Source organism: Heliangelus exortis, chromosome 4, assembly GCF_036169615.1.
Source record: "Heliangelus exortis chromosome 4, bHelExo1.hap1, whole genome shotgun sequence".
Taxonomy (NCBI): Eukaryota; Metazoa; Chordata; class Aves; order Apodiformes; family Trochilidae; genus Heliangelus; species Heliangelus exortis.
Genome location: NC_092425.1, coordinates 36,348,007 through 36,371,933, shown reverse-complemented (window position 1 = coordinate 36,371,933; position 23,927 = coordinate 36,348,007). Strand labels below are relative to the sequence as shown.

The window sequence follows — 23,927 nt, the reverse complement described above, 5'->3', positions numbered from 1 at the left end:
TCTTTTCCTCCTCACCATCCCCCACTTTGTGTTATTCTTGGGTCACAATATTTGGGTTGATTCAGAAGGGTTAATTTATTTTTACAGATAGCAGATTAATCGCTTTATACTATTTTTTTACCTTCTTCCAACTGTATGGCTTTCTTGTGAAGTCAGAATACACTGGATATTTTTCAGTCTTTCTATAACAGATTTCAGCAAATCATTGAAAGCCAATGGCTTTTTGTAGGAAGTCTTAAGGGACAATCTGTTTTTCCTCAGAAACTCTTCAAAGGGGTCACCATTGATACTCTGCATTCTTCTCTCAGAAATTAGAGCATGTTTTACTAGTTGAAAGTGGCACCTTGGTTCATGAAAGTCCCTATTTCTGAGACAGGTAGGGCAGCAGCTGCTTGTCATTTGTGCCTGCTTTGTTCTAGCAGCTTCTGAATGAGACAGTGGCTTTGGCAGTGTCACTTTATGACTGTCACCAAGAGCCTTATCATTTGCCTCCTTGAGCAGTAATTTGGTAATTTACCTGTAGTCAGGTTCAGTGACCAAAAGCTTGAAGAGGTACAGCAACTACTTTCTTACCTTTTGAAAAACAGAGCTGAAATACTTGTCTGCATTGTTTTTATGGCAGTTCTTTTTTAAACTGATTAGGAACCTCCCTCTAAAAATTATCTAGGAAATATTGCTAAATAATAGCAAGCTGTTGCAGCTACTTTGGCCTTCTAACACTTAGTAACTTATTAGAAGAAAGAAAAGGTGTATAGGCCAAAAGCTTGCATTGTCCTCCCAAATATATTCCATATTAGAGATTATAGAGAAAAAAAATCTCTAAATCACGTGATATACCTCATATTATCTGGTGTGATACATGCTTATATGGTTCCCAGAAATCATCTTTTATTTCTCAACACTTAATATAACATCTGGTTCGGTATTACATTGGTGTACTTAGTTTTATGTAGCTTTTACTTTTAAAATGGATAAATTCAGTGGATCTGATCTGCTGTTGGATCTGTCAGGCCATATACCTACACATTTGCTGAATGATGTTTGCAGGGGACATCAAGGTGAAGATGCCCTGGATTTTGAGAACACAGAAAATAGTTTTGAGGAAATGGAAAATAATTACTGTTTGCAATCTTAGTCCTTTAACATAATAGTCCCAAGCCTGTTTTACCTAGCTGATCATCAGAGATGATTAGGCTCTCAGCAGTCTGGATGCAATATTGTCCATTTCTATAAGCACTGAAGCTTAGCACAAATGAAATTGCAATAAAGTCTAAATGAAAGGCAGGTCTACTTCATTACATTGCATGGAACTTCTGCATTACTCCTAACTGTTCGGACTAATTATATAAAACCATTTGAATTACTGTCATACATGGTTAAGAGCAACTATACAGAACATGACCTCTTTCTGTGGTTGTTATCTTACTAAGTACCAGAAGGAAAATTGTTCATTTTGTCTATGAATAAACCTGTTCAGCTAATAAGCACATTTATTTTGAAGTAAACAGGTTCTTTCCTAAAGCTCAGTGCACTTTGATTTCCTCTGTTTATTAGTCTTAGGAGCTATTTAGGCATTTGAGTGGTAATTATTTGAATGTACCATCTTAAGAAGTAAGTAAAATAGGCCAATATGTTGGCAATAATTAAAAAATAAAATAAGATAAAATAAAAAGACAAAAAAAGCGGGGCGCAAGAGTAGAAGAAACTTCATTTTTACAAGAAAAAAATGTTTAAAAGTATTATTTCTTCTGAATCAGTTTTCAGTAATTAACTGATCACAAGAGGATAACTGCATCACATATAACACCAGCTCTAATTACACCAGTAAGAATTATTGAGTACAAGAGAATTATTTTGAAAATGGTCAGCATCAGGGGCATTTGCATTATCTAGAGTATTTACACAGTCGTGTTTTGATATTAAATTATTGTTATTTTTTTCCTATCTTTGTTTAAAACTGTAATGGCAAACTGAGTGGCTTTCTTACTAACCTGTTTTGAATAGTTTTTGAACAAAACTATTTTCTAAGTAATGGAACCTCCTCCTGTTGAGCTCTTGTTTCCAAGAATTTTCACTAGCAAAATTTCACATTTGAAATGAGGCCCAAATTGATGAGCTCATCCTACTAAATTTTTCTGAGTTTGAGTAGCTTAGCAGCTTACAGAAAAATCATGTATCAACTGCTAAATTTTAACAACTTTTGTTATGCCATTTTGGAAACAATGTACTGTCCTGGATTTAATTGCACTGTGTCAAATGCAGGAATGTATCTGAGCCTTTTCACTCCTGTATGGAGTTCTATATGCATCTCTTTAGTCTGACCTAGAAACTTATGGGTTTGGCAGTGGTTTACATGGATACTTGACAACCAGGACAATAAATACTAAATCAGAGCTGATGGTTGTAGGTTGAATATCTAAGAATAATTATATAGGAAGAAATATTTCTTTAAAAACGTTTTAAAAATAGAGAAAATCATACCCAAGATTAAATTGATTATTTGCTATTATTAATTTCCTAGGCATGCCTGTGAAAAACAACATAGCAGCTCTGCGCCAGTCTCCAGGGCAGAACGGCACCAGCTTCCATGGCTGCATCCGTAATCTGTATATCAACAGTGAACTCCAGGACTTCAGAAACGTGCCCCTGCAAGTGGGAATTCTGCCAGGTTGTGAGCCTTGCCATAAGAAAGCTTGTGTGCATGGGACATGCCATGCTACCAGCCAGTCTGGCTTTTCCTGTGAGTGTGAAGGAGGATGGACCGGACCCCTCTGCGATCAGCAAACTAACGACCCATGTCTTGGAAATAAGTATGTCCTTCCTCAAGACACAACCTTTGTATAATTTGCATATGAGTCTCCTGATGGGTGTATTTTTTCATAAAAGTTCACAAGAAACTTGTTTTCAAGTTTCAGCAAGAAACAAAATGTCCTGGGCATGTAAAAGTGAAAAGAGCGTCCAGGTTATTGTGTATTCCTTCCCTAACCTTAATGATGGAAAGTCCCTGGTTTAGGGGAGGAGATACACTCAGCACACTGAATTTCTGCCTAGAACCTGGGATGTATTCTTATGTACTTCTGTAATGAGTTACATTGACACAAGTGTCAGTCTGCCAGTACACTTGGTACAAAAATCATTTAGAACTTGCAAATGGAAAATAAAATCGATTTGCTTATTTATAATTGTATAGAATGAGGAAATACAATTATTATTTTCTAATGCATTTACAAAACTTGATACAATTTATAGACCTGAAATTTTTGGTTTTTCACAGTACCCCAGGTTTTAGCAGGAAAATAGATTTCTACCTTTATGGTAAACTACTATGAAATTCATTGTGTGCTCATTCTTTCTGCTAGTTTGACTAGAATACTTTAGGTTGGGCTTTTTATGTATGTTTACAGAGAGGGTCATGTATATATATGCATGTAAGAGAGAGAGAAATATACACAGATACATGTACATGAGAGTACTGTTATCTATGCATATTCATCTTTTAAATTTAATATAGAGACAGATTCCATTTTTGGCTCATGGTCTCCCAGTACAAGAAGATCAGAAACTTCCAAAATTCAAAGTTTTCAGGATTTGTTGGTCATATGCAACAAGATGTCATTCTGTTTGCTATTACCACTGTCCTTACTTCAATATGGCAAATTTTATGTTGTGGTTTTTGTTTGTTGGGGTTTTTTTTTGGTTGTGGCTTTTTAGGTCAAGTAAGCTTGCTTGGTTCTTTTAACTGCTGCTTTTTCAGTGTTCTGGCCTATATAACTTCTGAATTCTGTTATTTTTAGTTATATTAATTTAATTAGTTTATTCAGTTATATTTTTAGTTATTTTATGATTTTGAAGACCAGTGGCCAGTTATTTAACAGTTTCTACTAAGATGATTTTCATCTCCCATTTAAAATTAGGCTTAAGTGAGCTTTTCACAAAGTATGTGTGGAGAGTCTGACCCTTTAAAGCTTTATACAGCAGTTAGCACTGCTGACATTGGTTATGAACTCTCTCAGTAGTATTAAGATTTGCACTCATAGAATCATTTTGGTTGGAAAAGACCTTTAACCCAAGTTCACCACTAAACCATGTCCATAAGCACCACATCTACTCATCTTTTCAATACCCCCAAGGACGGTGACTCAACCACTTCCCTGGAGTGCATGTTCCACTTCTTCACAGCCCTTTCAGTGAAGACACTTTTCCTCAATATCCAGTCTAAAACTCCCCTAGCACAACTTGAGGCCATTTACTCTTGTTCTAGAACCTGTTATTTGGGAGAAGCGACCAACCCCCACCTCACTACAGTCTCCTTTCGGGTAGTTGGAGAGAGTGGCAAGGTCTCCCCTCATCCTCCTTTTCTTCAGACTGAACAACCCCAGCCTCTCGTAAGACCCTTCACCAGCTTTGTTTCCCTGCTTTGGACATTCTCCAGAATTTTGATGTCCTTCTTGTTGAGAGGGGCCCAAACCTGAACACAGTATTCAAGCTATGGCCTCACCAATGCCAAGTCCAGGGGCACAATCACTTCCTAGTCCTGCTGGCCACATTATTTCTGATACAAGCCAGGATGCTGTTGGCTGCCTTGGCCACCTGGGCACACTGCTGGCTCATATTTAGCCAGCTGTTGATCAATAGCCCCAGGTCCTTTTCTGGCCACTCTTCCCCAGCTTTGCAGCATTACATGGGGTCATTGAGACCCAAGTGCAGGACCCAACATTTGGCATTGCTGAACCCCATACAATTGGCCTTGGCCCATCCATCCAGTCTTTCCAGATGACTCTGTAGAACTTTCCTATTCTCAAGCAGATCAACACTCCCACCCAGCTTAGTGTGTTCTGCAGACATACTGAAGGCGAACTCCATCCCCTTGCCCAGATCACTGATAAAGATATTAAAGGGAGCTGGACCCAACACCAGGCCTGGGCAACACCAATTGGGACCAGTTGCCAACTAGATTTAATTCCATTGACAACAACTCTTTTGGTGAATGAAGTGTTTCTTGATTCATCTCTAATAGTCAGGAGGGGCATTCTGTCCATGTAATCCAGTGTAACATTCCACTTTGTCTAAGGAACAGACTTGTCAATGTCATCTCTGTTCCAAAAGTGTTGGGGATCTTTTAGAGACCCCTGCACACCATGAGAAGGCTTAAGGCTCAGCTTGGTTTAGGAAAATAGTGACCAAAGTTTGTTCTATAGTCAGTAAAGGAATAAAACACATTTCTAAGGAGTAAGTTTGATCTCAAGTGCTCTGATCACCCTCTGGATAGACTTGTTTCTCTCCATGACTTTGTGGGCAGCTTATGGCAATTATACATCTAACTTGTGTGCCTGACATAGGTACCTAAAATTAGAGAAGATGAAACTGTGCCTGAGAGTTTGCACTTAGCATGATGTTCTTTTCAGTACAGTCTGAAGATGAAATTCAAAGAACAGGTGGAAGCAAAATCGTGAGAGCTGGCATTAGCTAAGATTTAGTCATCTTCTAAGACAAGCAGAATTTTACCAAAGATCTTGACACAGATTTCTCTGGTATCTAAAAGAGCCTGTATAGAACATGATATGATGTCAGTATCACCTGAGTAACTTCATAGATAAGATGTCCTGAAAGTGATTGTTTTGTAAATGGTGAACAGATCAAATGCTAAACACAATGAAAACTAAACCAAAGCTATCTGCCTTGTGATGCTGGCTAGGGCTTCATGTTGAGTTGCTTAATTTAACAGTCTTGGAAATCAAACTTCAACCTCAGGAACAATCTGGAATTTTTTAGGGACCATAGCTGCTTCAAAAGAATGGACTCTTACATAATAAATTGGAGATGCTTATGTTATTGGGTTTTATATTTGCAGGTCTTAATCCCAAACTGGATATGCAAATGGAGGCTGTGTTGCACCTTCCATCTGAGTATCCTATGATGAGACTGACTTCCATACTTTTTCCTCCCAGTTACACCACGCTAAAGCACTTGCACAGAATTAAGGGTACAGTTGGAGAATTATAATGGAGGTTTCACTGGTTAAATGTAGGTTCCACTGAGTGGAACTTGTCATAATGTTCATGAACTGAAACAGTTTTAAATAGTTCATGCAAGTTGCTCAGTTACAACATGTTTTGCATTTTTCTAAATTTTACCAAGTATCTTATTCTACTGAAGAAGCAGAATTCAAAGCAAAAAGTTTCTATCAGTACAGACTATGTTATCTAAAAAACTTCAGAATGAGATTTTTTTCTTTAAAGAGCTCTTCTTTTCCTATGAAATACAATTTTATATTAATTTATATCGAATACTCAAATTGATACTATGACTTTTATTTTAGATTTAAGGGAGTTATTTTATTTTAATCTAAATATTTTCATGTAGTTAGTTGGCTGCACCAGCCTTCTAAGGAGGTTGGCTGCTCAGGGATCATACAAATGCAGAGGGGAAAAACATTACGAGAGGAGAAACATTAGGTAAGGTTACTGTGACCTTGAACATCAAGGATTGCATTCCTCCCTGCAGGAGGAATCTTCACTGTTGTCTCCCTAGGAAACAGAACATAGATAGAAAACTTGTCTATCAAGACAACAGGAGTAGAAAATTATTCTTTCTAGGAAGAAAATTATTGACCAAATGAACAAAGGGAAGTGATTTTATTCCAAGTCAATGGTGATTTTTTCATAAGATGAATTGGACTAATATTCAGCTTACTTAACCAGGTAATTAAACATCCTTTTAGGAAACACCAGCTCCCTAAGACCAGTTCTGTGTTCCCATACTGTACATCAGAACATCAGCAGATGCAGCTTTTACTCACAGCCTTTTCAGTCTTAACCGCAAGCTTTGAGCCTTCCATAAATGTTTGCCAAAGGACAACTGATAGCACAGCTGGCTTCATCACCTGAATGAGAGCTGAGAACATGCAGCATCATTTAGTGTTTCTGCAGGAGGACAGGGTGAGGGGTGTTGGTGTTCAGTGCAGCTCTGCCTCAGGCACTGTATGAGCACACTGCTGATAACTGGCCATGCAGATCAGTGTGTTCAGAGCATCTGTTCAGCTCTGGAACTGCCATTGGTTGGGTCAGAAAAGTTTCAGGAAGGAAGTGTCTGACCTGTCTTTGTGCTGGGAGACCCCAGGAGTGACAATGTGGGTTTGTTAGTGGTTTGTTTTTTTTTTTTTAATGGTACAAGCACCGGAATTTCAGGTGAGTATCCTTTTTCTCTATTTAATTCTAGTGGAGTACATTTGGGCTTGATTTTGCTGTGTTCTTCTCAAAAGCATGCTAAAAATTTAAGTACACGGGAAATGTGGGTTTTAAAACCTGTGGCCTGTAAAAGTCTTCCATAACACATCTACAGTGGCTGTTTTCTGGAGAGATAAGAGTTCTGTACTGCAGCTGGTTTTGTGCAAACCAATTATAAACCCCTTCACTGCATCTCACTGCAAAAGTCCATTAGAAACAAAAGCAATTCCTCCTAAGTACAGTCCAAAGTATTTGTAGTTAATGTTGCTTAGCCTGAACTTTGATGAATAATTTATTTTTATTCTCTTGGGCTTGTTTCCCCTGTAGATGTGTGCATGGTACCTGCTTGCCGATCAATGCGTTTTCATACAGTTGTAAATGCCTGCAGGGACATGGGGGAGTCCTCTGTGATGAAGAGGAAATGCTGTTTAACCCCTGCCAATCCATCAGGTGTAAACATGGCAAATGCAGGCTTTCAGGACTTGGGAAACCATATTGCGAGTGCAGCAGCGGATACACGGGGGACAGCTGTGATAAAGGTAAAAAAAAAAAAAATCCATGATGTTAATTATGGTGTTGTTTTGGTCTTAGAAAATAGAGGGTTTTATTCAAACATGAACAGCCAAAAGCATTGCCAGCTTTTTTTTTTCCCCACAACACACACATTTGTTGCTTTTTTTTTTTACCATAAGAATTTATCTTGGTGAGAGAAAAATCAAACTTTTCCCATGAATTTGTTTTACATCTTGGGGATTTTTTCATCCAGTGTTTTGCTGTGAAAACATTTCTCTTTTTTGCCTTTATTCAGGAACACATTTTTACTATATTTAACTATTACCTTTTACCTGCTGTATCTTTCTGTATTTATTGTTTCTCTGCCTTCTGCAACTGAGAAGCCAAATCCAATGATTCTGCTCCTAGTTTTATCACAAACTCTACTTTTGACCTCTCAGCTTCAACTGATTTATCACAGCGAATTATGCAGGTGAGATGGATAAAAACAGGATGACTTTTCCCCCTCCCTTTTTCTTTTTCCTTTGTCTATCAAAGCTCTCCCTCTCCCTCCCTTTCTTTTATCCCAGATGGCATATATTTTGCATTGTACTTAGATGTGAGTAGAAAAGAAGAACATGGTTGTAGAACCTTTAACAGATGTCTCATTTTTAGCTGTTTTTATACCTCAGTAATTTATGAAGTTATTGGAATGTAACTTGTATTAAATAACAGTTTGAATAATATTAAACTCCAGGTCTAATAAATTAAATTGCATGCTCTCTGAAACATTTCCCTATGGTAAATCGAACCAGCTGCAAGCAATGTAGGAACAGAAGATGTGTATTTTTATAAAAGGGGAAAAGATTTAAGCTTCCAATTTTCTTGTCATTGTAATGGCTTTGTATTTATGGTTTACATATACATAATCTCAACTTTACTGAACATAGGAGGTATAGGAAATAAAACTCAGCATTAATCAAATTATGTTTGGTAGAACCTTTAGTTTTCATTATTACCCTCTGGGTCAAACTTTAAAACACCGACCCCAACTGCAACTAGAAAGGCAGCATCTTCCTTAGCAACCTCAGCCATTCTTTGACCCAAAGGGCATCTGTTACTTTTACATCTTGTTTTCTACAGAAATCTCTTGTCGAGGGGAACGAGTCCGAGATTACTACCAAAAGCAGCAAGGGTATGCTGCGTGCCAGACGACCAAGAAGGTATCAAGATTAGAATGTAAAGGAGGATGCTCAGCCGGGCAGTGCTGTGGACCACTAAGGAGCAAGAGAAGGAAATATTCTTTTGAGTGCACTGATGGGTCGTCGTTTGTGGACGAGGTTGAGAAAGTGGTGAAGTGTGGCTGTACAAATTGTCCCTCCTAAGTGTCCCTGTCACACTTGTCTTTTGCAAATGTTGTATACTTATTGACCGTGTCGGACTAATTAATGCTTCATAGTGGAAATATTTGAAATATATTGTAAAATACAGAACAGACTTATTTTTATTATGAGAATAAAGACTTTTTTCTTCATTTGAAAAAAAAAAAAAAAAAAAAAAAAAAAAAAAGAGAGAGAGAGAGATTCAAAGTGCTTGAACTGAGACTTTCTCATAGCCAAGAGGAGCTTTGAAGAAAAATAAAAGACCTGGTAACATTGCAGCAGAGATGGGAAACTTTAACTGCTTTTAACACGGATTCTACTTTATAACGTGCTGAAGATACACTGACATTATACACATGTGACTTCAACTTAACAGCTCAGAGATGAAATATTGAGCAGAACAGGAGGCTTGTTTTTTGTCTTTTGTATCAGTATATTTTATTGTCTTGACAGACCATAGCAATCACTTACCTATGGAGGAGGAAGCATTATGAGTGAAAAGAGTCAGATTATACAGGAATAACAATTGTATGGAATACATTTTATCTTTTAGAATTATTAAGCATCTTGAGAAGATGGGGTCCCATTTAATGGATGGGAAATGGGAGATATGAGAATATACTATAATCCTGAAATCTCCTGATGATGTATACTTTTATGTCAGCATGTTAGCAAAAGAAAAGTGTTTATCTGCCCTTTTCCAGTATTAATTTTTTTGTAATATAAATGTTTTGGGGGATGATAAAAATAGACTATTGATGGGTAAATTAGTAATAATATGGATTTCTGTTTCTATGAGTTCTAAACAACTCTATACAGTATTCGGTTTCATTGAGAAATATTTATTGTATCAAAGTACATTGTACTTAACCCTTCTAGGCCATCCCTTTTACTGTTTTTCAGTGCTTTAATATATATTAATTTATATTTGTCCCAGTATTTTTGTAAATTTTTTTTTAATTTTTTTTTAAAAAGGACTTAAAAATCAGGATTTTTTGCAATAGAACTAACGTAGCTTGTCGTCTTGGGGTAAATGTTTTCAGTTTGTTTTCTCCTCCCCTTCCCCCTCCCTTCTGCTTTTCCATAGAATCTGACCACTTGGTGTCACTGAATCTGAAAGTGATGACAATCTGCAGTTTTCACGTACAGCAGATACTCAGGACACCTTCCAAGAACCTGTAATGTATGACAGAAAATGTCTTTACACTAGGTGGCAATTGTAGAGAAGTTAATTTTTCCCTGTATTCAGTACTTACAGAAAATAAGATGGCGTGTAGAAAATGACATTAGAAGGTAGAACTTTATAAATTAATATTCCCATGGAGCTCTTTACCTTTTTTTATATAAAAAAAAAAAAAAGAAGGAAAGGCTGTGCTATCAAGAACTGTGACTTTCCCCAGATAATAAAACTACTTTACTGCCCTGATGTTCCCTATGTTAACATGTTGCTGCTAAATTATAATGTAGAATTGGTAATCAATAGTGGGTTGTGTTCTTCTTTCAGTAAAACCCAGGGTACCCTGTAAAAATGCAGATGTTTTTCAATTTTATTTTATTATTTTTTTTACAAAAAAAGTTAGATGTACATGTGTAATGCAGTGTGCTTTGTCTTATTTGGACTGATATCAGTAATGCTACTGATGTTTGTAAATTAAACAAATATTTACTTCATTAACAGCTTTTATTTGTATTCTTCTGAGAAGCTTAAATTGTCTAACAGCCTTTATTTAAACATCTGTAGTTGCGAAGAACATTTGGTAAAAAGAAAAAAAAAACCAAACAAAACAGAATAAAACCCAACCCTAGGTCTAGTGTATTCATTGCTCTAAATATGGTGAAGGAAATAACTTGGGATTATTATACTTACAGGCAGTGACATCTGAAAATGTTGGTTCACTATAAACACAGCTGAACTCATACCAAAATTAACAAAAAACCTAGAAATAACATACACTGCATGAAAAGGCAGATTGAATCTTTCGTAATAAATTAATGGTTATACAAATGGCAATTTGAGAGTTGTTTTAGCAAATAATTTGATTTTTCCAAGGGTTTCATCAGACTAAGTATTTTAAATTAAGCAACTGGGTGGGATGATACTTAACCAGGTATCTGCTCTGCAATATAATTTTTACAAGTACTTCTGTATTTAACTTGCTTATTCTACTTGAGAATTTGTCTAAATAACAGCATTTGTCCTAAGGCTGCCTTTATAGCTTCTGTAATTTCTGTATAATCTTCTGTAAATAGAATTAGAATTGTTTTGTTTGGAAAAGACCTTTAAGAGCATCAAGTCCAACTGCTAACCTATTTAGGGGTAGCTTTGAGGAAAAGGAATAACATAATAATAATTTTGAATAACAGAAGTTAAATAGCATTCTTGGATAAATAGTACTACTTTTCTGTGTATGATCAAAATCCCTGCACCAAGTCTCTGGAGTTGAGCTGTCTTTTATCCTCTTCCAGGCTCAGAAAGAGGAACTTTTCACTGGTATTCAAGCAATACTAGCAGCTACTGGTGATGCTGAGGCCATTAAAACAGGGATTTTTTTGTGGTCTCTAACCAGAGTCTAATAAAACTGAAGAATTTAAATAAAAAAAAACTAAAAAAACAACTTCGGCACCTACTCCTCTGTAGGCACCTACACCACACAGTGACTCAGCTGACTTCAGAAACCTGAGCATCCCTGTATTCTCAGCACTGAAGGTCCTTAAGCATCCACCAGATGTGCCACTGTGCAGGATGAGAGAGAGAATTTTCTCAGTGGGATGGGACACATTTCTCATGCCTAAATCAAGTTTCTTGGAATAGTGCTATAATAGGCTGCCTTGTACCTTTATTCCCTGAAAGGGAAATGGTCTGAGGGAACTGGAGCTTTAGGCATAGCTAACATTGTGCAGAATTTAGCTCAGTGCAGAACACTCCAGGTTTTCATTCAAAACCATAAGTTATGACCTTTTAATACTGTGCCCAGGGATTAGGTTTCTCTCCTAGAGTCTGCTGCCTGCTATAGGAACCACTGTCACAGTCTGCTTTTAATATATTGAATAAAATGCATAAACAGCATTGGGTCTGAAGGATATGACTCAGTGCAGTGACCAAGTTCCTCACTTTGAGTTAACGCTGCATGCAATTCAAATTCTTCTTTTATTAGAAACCAAAAAAACTGAAACTTGTGGATTCCATCATTTTCTGCCAGTATTCTTAAAACCTATAAAAGAGAAAGTACATGAATACTGCTTCATTTGTACTGGCTCATGCACAGCTCCTACTGTCATCTCACAGATGATAAAAATGTGAAAGAGCGTGAGAAAAAAAGATCATTCTTCTTGAATTAAACAGTTACAAAAGTTATGGCTTTTTTGTTAACTCTGAAAATCAATTCAGAACAGGAACTGACAGACATGGAACCAGATTCTGCAGCCCATTTCTGAGGAAAGTGCCTATGTGAGTTACAGAAATACTGTTTTAAGCAAACCAAGGGTGGGCTTTGAAAAAGCTTTGTGTGATACAGTTTATTAGTATAATAACAGGTTTGTATTTTATTTGGAATAATTTTATTAGCATACTGGGGTACCATGAGCCTTAGTATTATAAGACTCATTGTACTATGATGATGTTCTGTGTAGGTGCCACAATCAGGATGATGTTCAAATGATGTTATGAGGGTATTTACCTGTAAAGAATGCTGAGGTTTTGTAGGTGACAACATATCTCGGTGACCTGATGACCCACAGTACACTTGCAGGGATAGGAGCAAGGCAATAAATTGGATGTCACTGTGTTTTGATGAGATGAGTGATGATTAAGAGATGAGGGGGAGAGCAGTATGTTTGGGAAAGGAGCTTGCTGTTCAGAAGAAAATGCCCAGAAGTTTTGGAAGAGAGTCAAGAATACAGGAGGCTGTTTGCATTCTAGCTCTATTTTGGGAGCTTTCTCTGTTACTGCTTTTAACTTTGGTATTTCAAAGAAAGCTCTTTGCAGTTCTGAGAACTGCACACTTGATCTCCCCATCTGGAGTTAACCCCGTTGTTTGAGGAAAAGTTTATCTTTTCAAAGCAATTCAGAATCCCATCTTTTGGCTCCTTTTCTCCTCTTTTTGAACCAAGCATTATTCTGGTGGTGGCTCATTAGGCATGCAAGTGCCTGCACTTCAGCTCTCCCACCTGACAGCAGAGAGCCTGGCACATAATTTCAGTTTCCATAAAGTGCAATTCCCCAGCTGAGCCATTCAGGATTCTTGGCTTTTAGCAGAAATATTTATACACTGAGCCGGTATCTCAAATCTATTTAAGATTCCTGGAGTGGAAATCAGAAAATGGTTGGTACTTGTGACTATGTAGGGGCTGTCAGGAGGAAAGTAAAACTGAAGTGTTTGCCTGCATGCCTGGAGAGTCTGGCTCATCCTGGAGAGCCCACTGTTTTACTGTGTGCTTTATGTATTGTAGTCCTGGGAGAGAGAGAAGTCGTCGTGCTCATCCTTTCAGAAACGTCTGAGAGCAGAGGGATTTTGTGTCCTATTGCAAATAAATTGTCTAGGCTGGAAATCATAGGCCTCTTTGGCCCCCAGCCAGGTTAAACTGGGTATGTATACCTTAACATCAACCATCATCTTGGACACCAACAGCTCCTGATGTTAAAAAAAAAAAAAAAAAAAAAAAAGTGAATAAATCTTGCCCTCGGTTTAATAAAACACAGATGGGAAAAGCAAACCAAACAGAGAGTTAACAGCTCTCTTCACTAGTCTCCTGGGCTCCATGTGATTAAATCAGAGTTGGAGGGTATGTTCCTGCTGCTGCTGTTCTGGCCAGTGTCCGTAGGGGTGATGGCCAGCAAAGGAGAAGTATTCTGTCAGTGCTGCATGTCATTTGTCAGGCTGAGAAAAACCAGTCATCTCACTGAACAGCAAGACTTCTGGCTGTCCACAGCCCCAGCAAATGTGCTCCAGCTCTACAGCATGACACCCATGCTGCAGGAATTCTGCTCAGCCCTGGGAACAGACTTCCAAACTGCCTCCCAGATCCACAGCTTCATTTCAAAATGTTGATCTTAGTAATGCTTTCTGGTCTCTGCAGCTCCAGCCTTTTATTTCATTCCAGTTCAGAGGTAAACTCCTTTAGTTCTAAACACTGAGCCTTCAGTGCTTTCAATCACTGCCTTACACTACATACAGGAGATTAGGACTTGGGGTTTGTTCCTTTTTTTAGGTATTTCATAACATTTGTAGAGGGATCAGAAGACTTGCTTTAAAGAAGAAACAGGTTACACGTGCAGCTACAGACATCAGGTATTTTCATGCCCTTTATGATTCAGAAAATGTTACATTACCTTATGTGGAACAGTCTGACAGCCATAGATTTTTATAAAGCTACATATTTTATGGATGTATAGGCTCATATCAGGAGAACTTTTATCTGTTTTTTTCTGCTAGAACATTTGGTGTTTTTTTTTAATTCCATTTTTCATATCACAAGAGACAAATAATGATAGAACTAATGTGCCTGGGTTGCTTACTCTGCCATTAAAGTTCCTTAAAAAGATCTAGTAGCCTTTTTCTGGGACATTTTTCTTCTTTCTCATAGCTTTTCACATTCTGGGCTTCAATCTGTTGTTTCTGTACGATGGCCCATTTATCCACTTTGGTTAATATCCAGAACAGATTTAATCCTTCTAGAGAGAAGGAAAGGATACCTTTTTTTTCCTGCAGCTGTGCCTAAAATCTCTCACAGCACATCTTTAGAAGTATGTTTTCTTTCAAAATCCTCTGAGGACAGGTTAACTTGAGCTCTTTTTACTGCAAACTTGTTTTTTTGCTTCTGATTAGCTTTATTTATTTAATCACATTTCTGTGTTCCTGCTATGGTAACAGCAATAAGAGCAGTACCAGCTGACCTGTGCTTTAGAAGTTGCTTGCTGTTTTGAAATAGGAAATTTAAAGAGTTTGAAGTTTGCCTGTTCTCACTCTTTTTTTTTTTTTTTTGGATCTCCCTCTTTATCAGTTCACCCACGTTTAAGTAGTCCTATGATTACTCTCTAATTCTCCAGCATATATATAAACACATGAGTCAGTGTCAGAAGTAAGTAAGACCAACCACAGAAAACACATAGATCTACCAAAAAGAAATTTTCTACTCTCAGAAAAAAATCAGAAGGAATTGATGATCAGTTGTGTCCTTCTATTTTACTGAACAAACTGTTAATTTATTAGGGAACAAAGCACCAATGCTATTAAGCAGCATCCAAGAACAGCCCTAGAAATAAATAAGGCAGTGAGTCCAGGGCTAGAGAAGATAAAAGGTTATCTAGTTCTCACCTTTTGTAGTGAAGAAGATTTGGGCACACATATATACATCCACAGTGAGACCATGTGGCACTGCCAAGAGTGCACTGCAGAAAAAAAGATTCACTGGTACCTTAAATAAAGGTAATAATAAACTAATGAGAAACTTTGCAGATCACCTTTGAAATGAGCAGCAAAAGGTTTGCTGACTCCTGTTTGACCAAAGCACTGCTCATCATCCACTACCTTGAACCAGCCTTTGGAATTCACCCCATCTCTCCAGCTCCAGGCACTACTTGCTCCTCACTCCCTGTTTCCACACCCCAGCTCCAGCCCTGCCATTCCCCCCCACCCTCCCCCATGAAACTCTTCTTGCCCTTTGCAAGAAGTCACAGTGCTCACTTTCCTGCCTATACCTTCCCTAAGATACCTGGAGTCATCTGCTGGGGGCAAAACACCTGGGGGATAGAACACTCTGCAAGTATTTAGCATTTAAGCATCAAAACCCCCCACAGGTATTATTTATGAAACTGTTAAAGCAAAGTGCTTGTACTGATGAGCAGGAACGGTGGCTGGCAAAATGGTTAAGTAACAAAAGCCCCACTCGTGTGTGGGATGGAGAATGAGGCCTCTCCATTCCCATTCTGAAAAGTGGAGGTAACTTCAGGTTAATTGAATAGGATAAAGAGACCAGACCCAGCTGAAAATCTGCTCAGCAGTCACACTCAAAAGCTAGAAACAAACAAAGCAATTAAAAAATATATATAATTATATGCATTTATATAAAAAAACAAAACAAAAAAAAAGGGCCTAAGTTTGTTTTTGTGTTTTGGTTTGGTTTTTAACTAAGAGAACAAACCACCAAATAGGAAAGGTATGAATGCCTGGGAAATAAGAATGATAAAAAGGAACCAGCTCTGGCTATTATATCAAATTATAGCTGGGCACTGAGCACACAAGGGAATCAACTGCTGCAATTGCTCATGGGTAACAGATGCAGCCATATATTTTCAAAATTTTGTGGAAAGGACACTTGAAGTTCAGAAAGTAGTGACCAGCCACAGAAGTCATCCTACTGTGACTTCCTGCTGGCATGGAAGAATCTTTTGGGGAATAACTTCTTTGAGCTGAAGTGACCACAGTCCATTTGAATTTCACATGGTAATGAACAGGCTTGTAAAATGCAGAAAAACAACAGTATGAGACCAGAGAGAAGGAAATACTACATATTTAAGACATTTAGGGCCAGATTCACTGTAGGCTCAAGCTGCCTCATGCTGTTACAGTGATGCAAAGCAGCTGTAATCCCAATTTAGCTGGCCTGGAGCCACTACAACTTCTATCTGCTAAAAAAAAGAATTTAATGGTTTCAGTGCCCAAAACCTGGGTTTGGGACTGTAGTCCATCCTCCTGCCTGTTGGCTGTAGGAGCTGTCATTTGTGTTACTTCAGGAAAACCTTTGTGCCCTTCTTCCCCACGTAACCACTGCTGAGCACTTGTGGGACGTTCCTGCTCTCCAGACTCCAGAAGAGCAAAGAGAATTGGCAATTCCTCTTCAGCAACAGCAGTCCAAAATGAAAGACAGGAAGTCTTTGACAACAACAACAAAAAGTGAGTACTGTTGTAGTAAAAAACTGCTTCTAGTGAAGTAATTTCTTTAGTAGTCACTTTTAAAGACTCACTTAATTGTGGCTCCATAAGAAAGCATTATGGAAAACAGACTCTTCTTGTAAAATCTATTCTTTAGTTTGTCTATATATATACTCACACACAAAAATAAGGGCAGAAAGTATAGTTTTCTTTTCTTTTTTCTTTTTTTTTTTTTTTTCCAGGCTATAAATTTAGTTTCACCTTTTGATTCCCCTGAGCAGCTCTGAACAGCAGCAGGTATGATTAAGGATTCAAGGTAGCTGGCAGTGAGGAAGTTTGCCCTAATCTATCTTGACTTTGCACTCCATGTGTTTGGATGCCTCATGTCTATGTGGAACTCACAGTAGTTCCCCAGGTTACAGCTTTCTCTATTTTAGTCCCATGCACTGAAAAAACTTTGTGCAAATGGAGATCACTTCTCTTTTGTTGTCGTCTTTTTTAGCCAAATTAGGGGATCAAAGCCATGTAAAACCTTTTGTAATGAAACTTGAAGCCACATGTAATGAAACCAGATAGTTTTTCCTTTCTGACCTAAAATCTTTCCTGGTTTCAGGCATTACTATTAACCTACATCTTGGCCTGGTCTGTAGCTTCGTCCAGCTTGGATTAGATTTGCAAGCAGTTTGATAAATCTGGGGTGATTTACAGCTTGAAGTAGATAGAAAACAAACAACAGAACCTGAAGTTTGGCCTGCTTTAGGGTCAAACTTGAGCATAACCTCCTACTGAATAATTCTGGATTTTTGTGTCTTTCCAAATGCCACAGGGAAAGTGCCCCCTGCATCTTAGATCCACCACAAAAAACATAATGCAGTGGTAAAAGTAGAAGTAAGTTTCATAAATATCCTTTTCTTTTCTGGGAAATCTCCATTTAGACTTAAAGAAGGAATGTGTACAGAGGGAGACTGGGGAAAATTTTTCTTCCTTAGCACCAAGAGCTGAATGTACTCTTTGTTCTGAAGACAAGTGGTATATCTATCAAAGAGTGCTTTATTCATGCCATCCACAAACTTGCTCATTCTCTTTTAATTCAGCTTAAAAGGAAGATGACAAACATCAGCAGGGAGCTATTTAGCTAAAGGAAGTGTAACATTCAGGAAAATCAATACAGATTTGCAAAGAGAGCGTGGCTTAAACTTAGCATGAAAATAATGTGAGTTATAGCAGCTCTAAGGGTTTCTATTTCCCATCTGCTTTTAAGTATAGAGGGTCTAGAGAGTCTAGATACAAGATATATCTTCAGAGAATAAGAGGATACCTGTGGACAACATCTTACACCTTCATTTCACAAAGTGGATTCTTTCAAAAATGCTTTTTTGCTGGTTTAAAGAAATCCATAAGCCAGGTTTTTCTTCAGAAACTATGCTGGTTCTTGGTATTTCTACCTGCTACCAGTGCACATGCACCAGGTGACACTTATCTGGGCCAGGCCATCATGGTTTCAGCATCAACAAGCAGAAGAAAAAACAATCCCATAGGAAACAGCTGTGCAAAATTTGCCTTAAGCAAAATCTGAGGGAGCAGATGCTTTGCTGAGTTGGACTGAAGTGGATGACACCCTGTGCCACTTAAGGGAGAAGCTCAAAGAAGGAGCTGATTGAAGCTATTTGTATATTCCAGTATTTGACCAGATGGAATGGAGCATTTATTTTGAGACACCTTTATTTTCATGTATCTAGAAAGTAATAGTATCAACACAATCACAGATTTTTAAGAACATAATTGATTCTTGATAAAAAAGCATTTTTTGCACACAAGTAAAATCCCTGAAGTGTGGCTCTGCAAGCCTGAAACCACAACTTTTTCCACTACCAAAATTTAATAAAAGGCTAAAAAGACTAAAAAGGCTAAAAAGACTAAAAGGATTTCAATCTGTATAACATTACAATACATTTAATATTTAAATTCTCTTTAGTATTTAAAGGCATCCTAAAACAAGAGGTCAGTGTGTATGTCCCTACAGGTATTGTTTCTTCCTATAATCAATAGTGGGTACTCTCAAAGGACAGATGGACAGTTGAGGCTCAGCAACCTTGCCATGAAATCTATCCACACCTTGTGTAAGGTCAGTCATGCACGAACCTATTTATAGCCATCCTTTAAAAGACACATGAATCCTCTAATTCAATCTAGATAAAAATGCTGTTTTCCTTCATCTGAGGCATGAAAATGTGTATAAGAGATTCCGAAAAATTCCACATAATTATCCTGGTTGGTTGTGAAGTTTCCTTCAATCTTTGATCTATAATGTAGTAATGTGTCAGCTCGACCAAAGCAGTTTTATGTGCAGGAAATAAGACAAGCTGAGTAGCTTCATGGTTAATTGATTAAAAGGTTCTAAAGAAGGTGCAAGATCAAAGAGCAACTTAATGGTTTTATGTTACTCTAGAGAACTGCTGGTCCAATGTCTGACAAGACTGACCTTGGGCAATGAAGTAACAGGCAATTAAAAAAAAATTGCAAAACTAAAACATAGATCATATTTATCTAGTTCAGCATCCTTATTTCCTTTAGCAAGAGGTGGCACACCCCAATGCTCTAAGACAAGCTGCATTTTGTCAGCCTTTATGCTATACAGTCTAAATATTGAGTACATAAAATTGCCTGTTGCCTATACTTGCCCTGAAGAGGAAAAAAAACAACAAACAGGCACACAGGAACTCAGTCACGGGATGTCACGCTGTTAAAAATCTAGGAAAGCAAACAAAGGCTAAACTATAGCTAAATGACAGTTCCTTGTAAATTCCTTGGCCTGTGGAATCACTGAGCTCCCTTCAGTGGCACTGGGAGCTGATGACACCTTGTAGCTTACACGACTGCATTACCTTGAGAAGTATATCAGGAAATGGAAGCTGCTCTAAAGTAATATAGCTGCTTGCAATAAAGGAAAGAAAAAAAATACTAATGCATTGACTCTTAAAGGATTCAATAAGGCCATTGTCAAAATGACACTTTAAAACACCAATGCTTTCTGGTTAGGGCTGTCATCACTAGGTTAGGCAAGACTCTCATGAGCACAGTTTGGTTTAGGTCATCTGAATGTGAGCTTTATACTCACCCAGAGGTAAAAGAGCAGGACTGGGAATATAAGGCAAAGGAAGGCAAGAACTGCACACAATTTCTGCAAGCTGCACTATGACCTCAATCCACATTTTTCTTTGTCCTGATCCAGTGTGGTGTTTTGTACCCAGGACCAGATAAAACTTTGCTCAATCAATTAGGACAATCAGTTAAGGCACCAACACTAATAAGACTGAAGTAAGACGCAGTCTGGCACTTGATTCTAACAATATCTCAGTCTTCATTCCTTGGGTTTCTGGAAAGCAGTATTCCAGGTGTTTACAAGTCAGCTGCAGCCTCCCCTTCATGCATCAATGGTTTCACAAGTCAAACACTGAGTCATATTACAAGAAAAAAAAAAATCTCGTTTTCCAGTTCTGCATTAATCCTGTTTTCAGCAAAACCAAGGTATTGTTCCATGTATTTTCTAAGGCTTATACAGATCCTCTTGCCTCTCACCAATAAATTCTCAACTCATTACAGTGAAGTAAGGCCCTTCCTCAGGCAGTCCTGCCACTGTTTCCACCTCAGCAGAGAACTCTTCCTCTAATACCATCTCTAATCTCCCCTCTAATACCATCAGGAGACTTCGGCCATGTGTCCGGAGACACTTAGAGCAAAAATACAAAGGCATTGTCAAATCTGCAAACAACCTTCCTTGAAGGAAAGTCATTCTGATAGAGGCAGCAAGCAAATTACTGGAATATTCTCTATTGCAAATAGAGATCACACCACAAGCAACTGGGGAAGACTCTTCTCATTTGTTGGTTATAAATTAATTAACACATCTGACCACTGTGCTAATGACACCATAGTAGGTTCTACCATTAATGTCTTCTATTTAAAGGAACATGACTTTCAGGTCAAGGATGTAAAAGTTCCCTGTTGTTCTATTTACTTAAAACAAACAAACAAACCCTTACTACTGCTCCTGCTGGCCTGCACTGTTCCAAAAAGAAGAATTCCCCCCTTCAGCTGACAGCTCTGCTTAGTGCCTGATAAGCTGCCTTCCCTGGATCACCTCTGAGTGGGAATTTCTGAGCTGTGTAATGGGATTAGCTTTCCCACACCATTCCCGGAGAGCCCATTGTTGAATGAGGAATAGTTTTATTCATGGCAACAAGTCAAACACAAACCCTTGGCAAGTCAAATTAAGAAAAAATAAACAAACAAATGGAGTTTTGGCAGAATCTGGGATTTGCCCTATTGGAAATTTCTTTGTAAACTGATGGAGAAGTTGACTGATTTGGAAGGGACCACTATTAAACTCCACTTGGAATGGAGCTAAAGAGTAATTCGTTAAAGGCTCTTTTTTTGTTTGTTTGTTTGATAAAAGATCTTTCATTGCCTCAAAGCCCTTTCCTTCACAAAGGTCCTAAAAACACAATCCCAATTCAGCTGCACATCTTTGGGATGGATGTGGGGAAAATATCATTAGGACTTTCTGGGGAGGAGCTTTGAATTAAACATTTTAGTTTTGCAAGTACAAAAGTCAGGGGATTGTTGTGATTTAAGGAGATAATAATTTTCAATGTGCAAATTCCCTTTATTGGAGTATAAATGGTGCCTTGAGGGCACATAAAAGCACTGAACTGGGCCTGGCAGAATCAGTTTTATTGTATTCTACTGTGCAGAAACAATTACTTCAGTACAAATTGTCATATGCCATTTTTCAGCCTGATCAAGTTCAGTCTTATGACTGTAAATTACTTTGTAGTTGAGAGATATATCCAAACGTCTGTGGTTAGTACTGTCCTGAACCTTGTCTTTTATAATCTGAACTGCTCTTTTTGTTTTGTTCTAGTCATGAACACTTTTGTTCTCATGTAAAACTTTATAGCCATACTTCCAGTCTTTTCACAATTCTAAATCTGAATTCCATTCTCAGAATCGTTGTGCTTCAGTGCTCAACAGCACTTCAAAGAGACCCAATGGAACTGGTATTTCCTGTTTTATTTTTCCAAATCTGATGTGTTTCCAATGTGTTGTTATTGTCACTGAGCCTTGGATTATCACTTCTGCTCTTTGTGGTGCTTCTGCTTTTCATAATGAACCTGTAGCCACATATCCAGTTAAAATGCACGTGCAGTTGGAACTTAGTTTTCTGCAGCTTGGTGAACATCTCACAATTTAGATAATGATTATGGTGTTTTCTAATATCACTTGTTTGCTTATGCATCAGCCAAACATCTACTGAAATAGAGCATCATTCGGAGTCTCATAAACTTCAATAACTAAGCACACCTGGGAGGGGGGATGAAGTGCTCTAGGGCAGTCACATAAATGTGGAAATACCACTGTAGGGCTTAGCACAAAGCTCCCTGAAAGGAACTAGGTTATGCTATGCAGACATTACCATCTCAGCTACAACTAATCTGGGAAACCCTCATCACTAGGTATGTGTTTTTAAGTCTGAAATATCTCAGGGTCTTGCAAAAATAAGAAATTTCTCTTACTAAAATTACTCCTAAGCTTCCAGATTGGAGAGGTGAGTTCTCATACCTGCTGCCACCACACCAGGACTTGGGTAAAGGTGGTGCTGAGCTGGACTCACTAAACCCAGTCAGACCTTGATGAGAGGCAATGAATTCTCCTGGCTTCTTGCTAATTGTGTGGCACCATGCAAATTTTCTTGCCATCCTTTTCCTCATCATTTCAGGTCCAGGGGTGCAGTGCATTTGCTGGCATGAGTCCATAGGCCTTATGAACACTACAGTCCCTGCTCTGATCAACGTAGATACACAGTGCTTCTGGACCCATGGTGGCTCTGGAAGCAGAACTACATTGGTACCTGCTCCAGATAAGTGAGCTCAGGCTCTCTGGCACAGCTCCCAGAGTTTGCTCTGTTTAGGGGTCTAGAAATTACACAGGGAGCAGGACTCCAGAAAATTGTATCTTTACTTGTAAAACTGAAGGAAATAATAATACAAAAGCACATGTACCACAAGTAGAACACCTGGATATTTTGGGGTCTGACAATCAGCTTCAGCTAGACATTCATCTCACCAATAAAATACCTGGAGCTTGTCAAACCAGGAGACTGATCTTTTTGCTTTTGCTTTTGACAAGGTCCAGTGTCTGAGAGTTCTAAGAAATAAATATAATACTGATAGCAGAGAGGTGAAATGTTGTTCTCAGTAAAAGACCAGTCAGTCAACAAAAAACAAAGAGTAGGTTTAAATGGTCATTGCCTCTTCAATTTAAGAACAAACTATTAAATGAATTCCTTACTACTACTGTCACAATCCAAAGCCATATCATAAAACCAATCAAGTGCAAACTTTCACGCTGGTGGAGAGTGATAGTGTAAATAGTATTGTTATTTATTTAGCATCAAAGAAATAATGAAAGTGATGAAAAACTATTCAGGCAGCACTCCTTGTCCTTGACTGATCATTAGTATTAAGCTAAAATCACAAAGCACCAGAATACTTATTCAAACAAGAATGCAGCTAATCAGAGAAAAAAAAAAAAAAGAAAAAAGAACCAAAAAACAACAAACAGAAACAAACAATAAAACAAAACAAACAAACAAATCAAACCAAAACCAACTGGTGACCCAACCTGCCCCCACAGCTCACTGCTTTTCTTCACTACCTGGGGAGTGCAGGCAACAACTGTGCTAACAGATCCAGTCCTTCTGTGACTGTGTGAGGACACCAGCGTAGCTGCTACTGTTCATGCCCCACTGATTTCTTCACTTTCCACATGAATAACAACACTATTAATTATCTGCTGAATTCGTCTTTAGAACACTGCACCAGTCTGCAAGAACTTATATATAACTTATGGGATCATTTTAGAACAGCATTCATTGTGTATATGCTATATAAAAT

General features: G+C 38.1%; 1 protein-coding gene across 13 annotated transcripts in view; it reads left to right on the top strand.

Annotated features, from left to right (window-relative positions):
* The window catches only part of SLIT2 (slit guidance ligand 2), a 244,033-nt gene extending 233,258 nt beyond the window's left edge, over positions 1–10,775 (top strand). For 10 of the 13 annotated variants that reach the window (XM_071743858.1, XM_071743851.1, XM_071743857.1 and 7 more), the window contains 3 exons: positions 2,522–2,810; positions 7,554–7,765; positions 8,862–10,775. In XM_071743858.1, coding sequence (XP_071599959.1) covers positions 2,522–2,810; positions 7,554–7,765; positions 8,862–9,103 — 743 coding nt within the window. In that variant the 3' untranslated portion in view covers positions 9,104–10,775. Of the gene's footprint in view, positions 1–2,521; positions 2,811–7,553; positions 7,766–8,122; positions 8,212–8,861 lie in introns of all 13 variants that reach the window. The other 3 variants (XM_071743859.1, XM_071743854.1, XM_071743860.1) reach the window with 3 other exon arrangements.
* Positions 10,776–23,927: the final 13,152 nt, after the last annotated feature.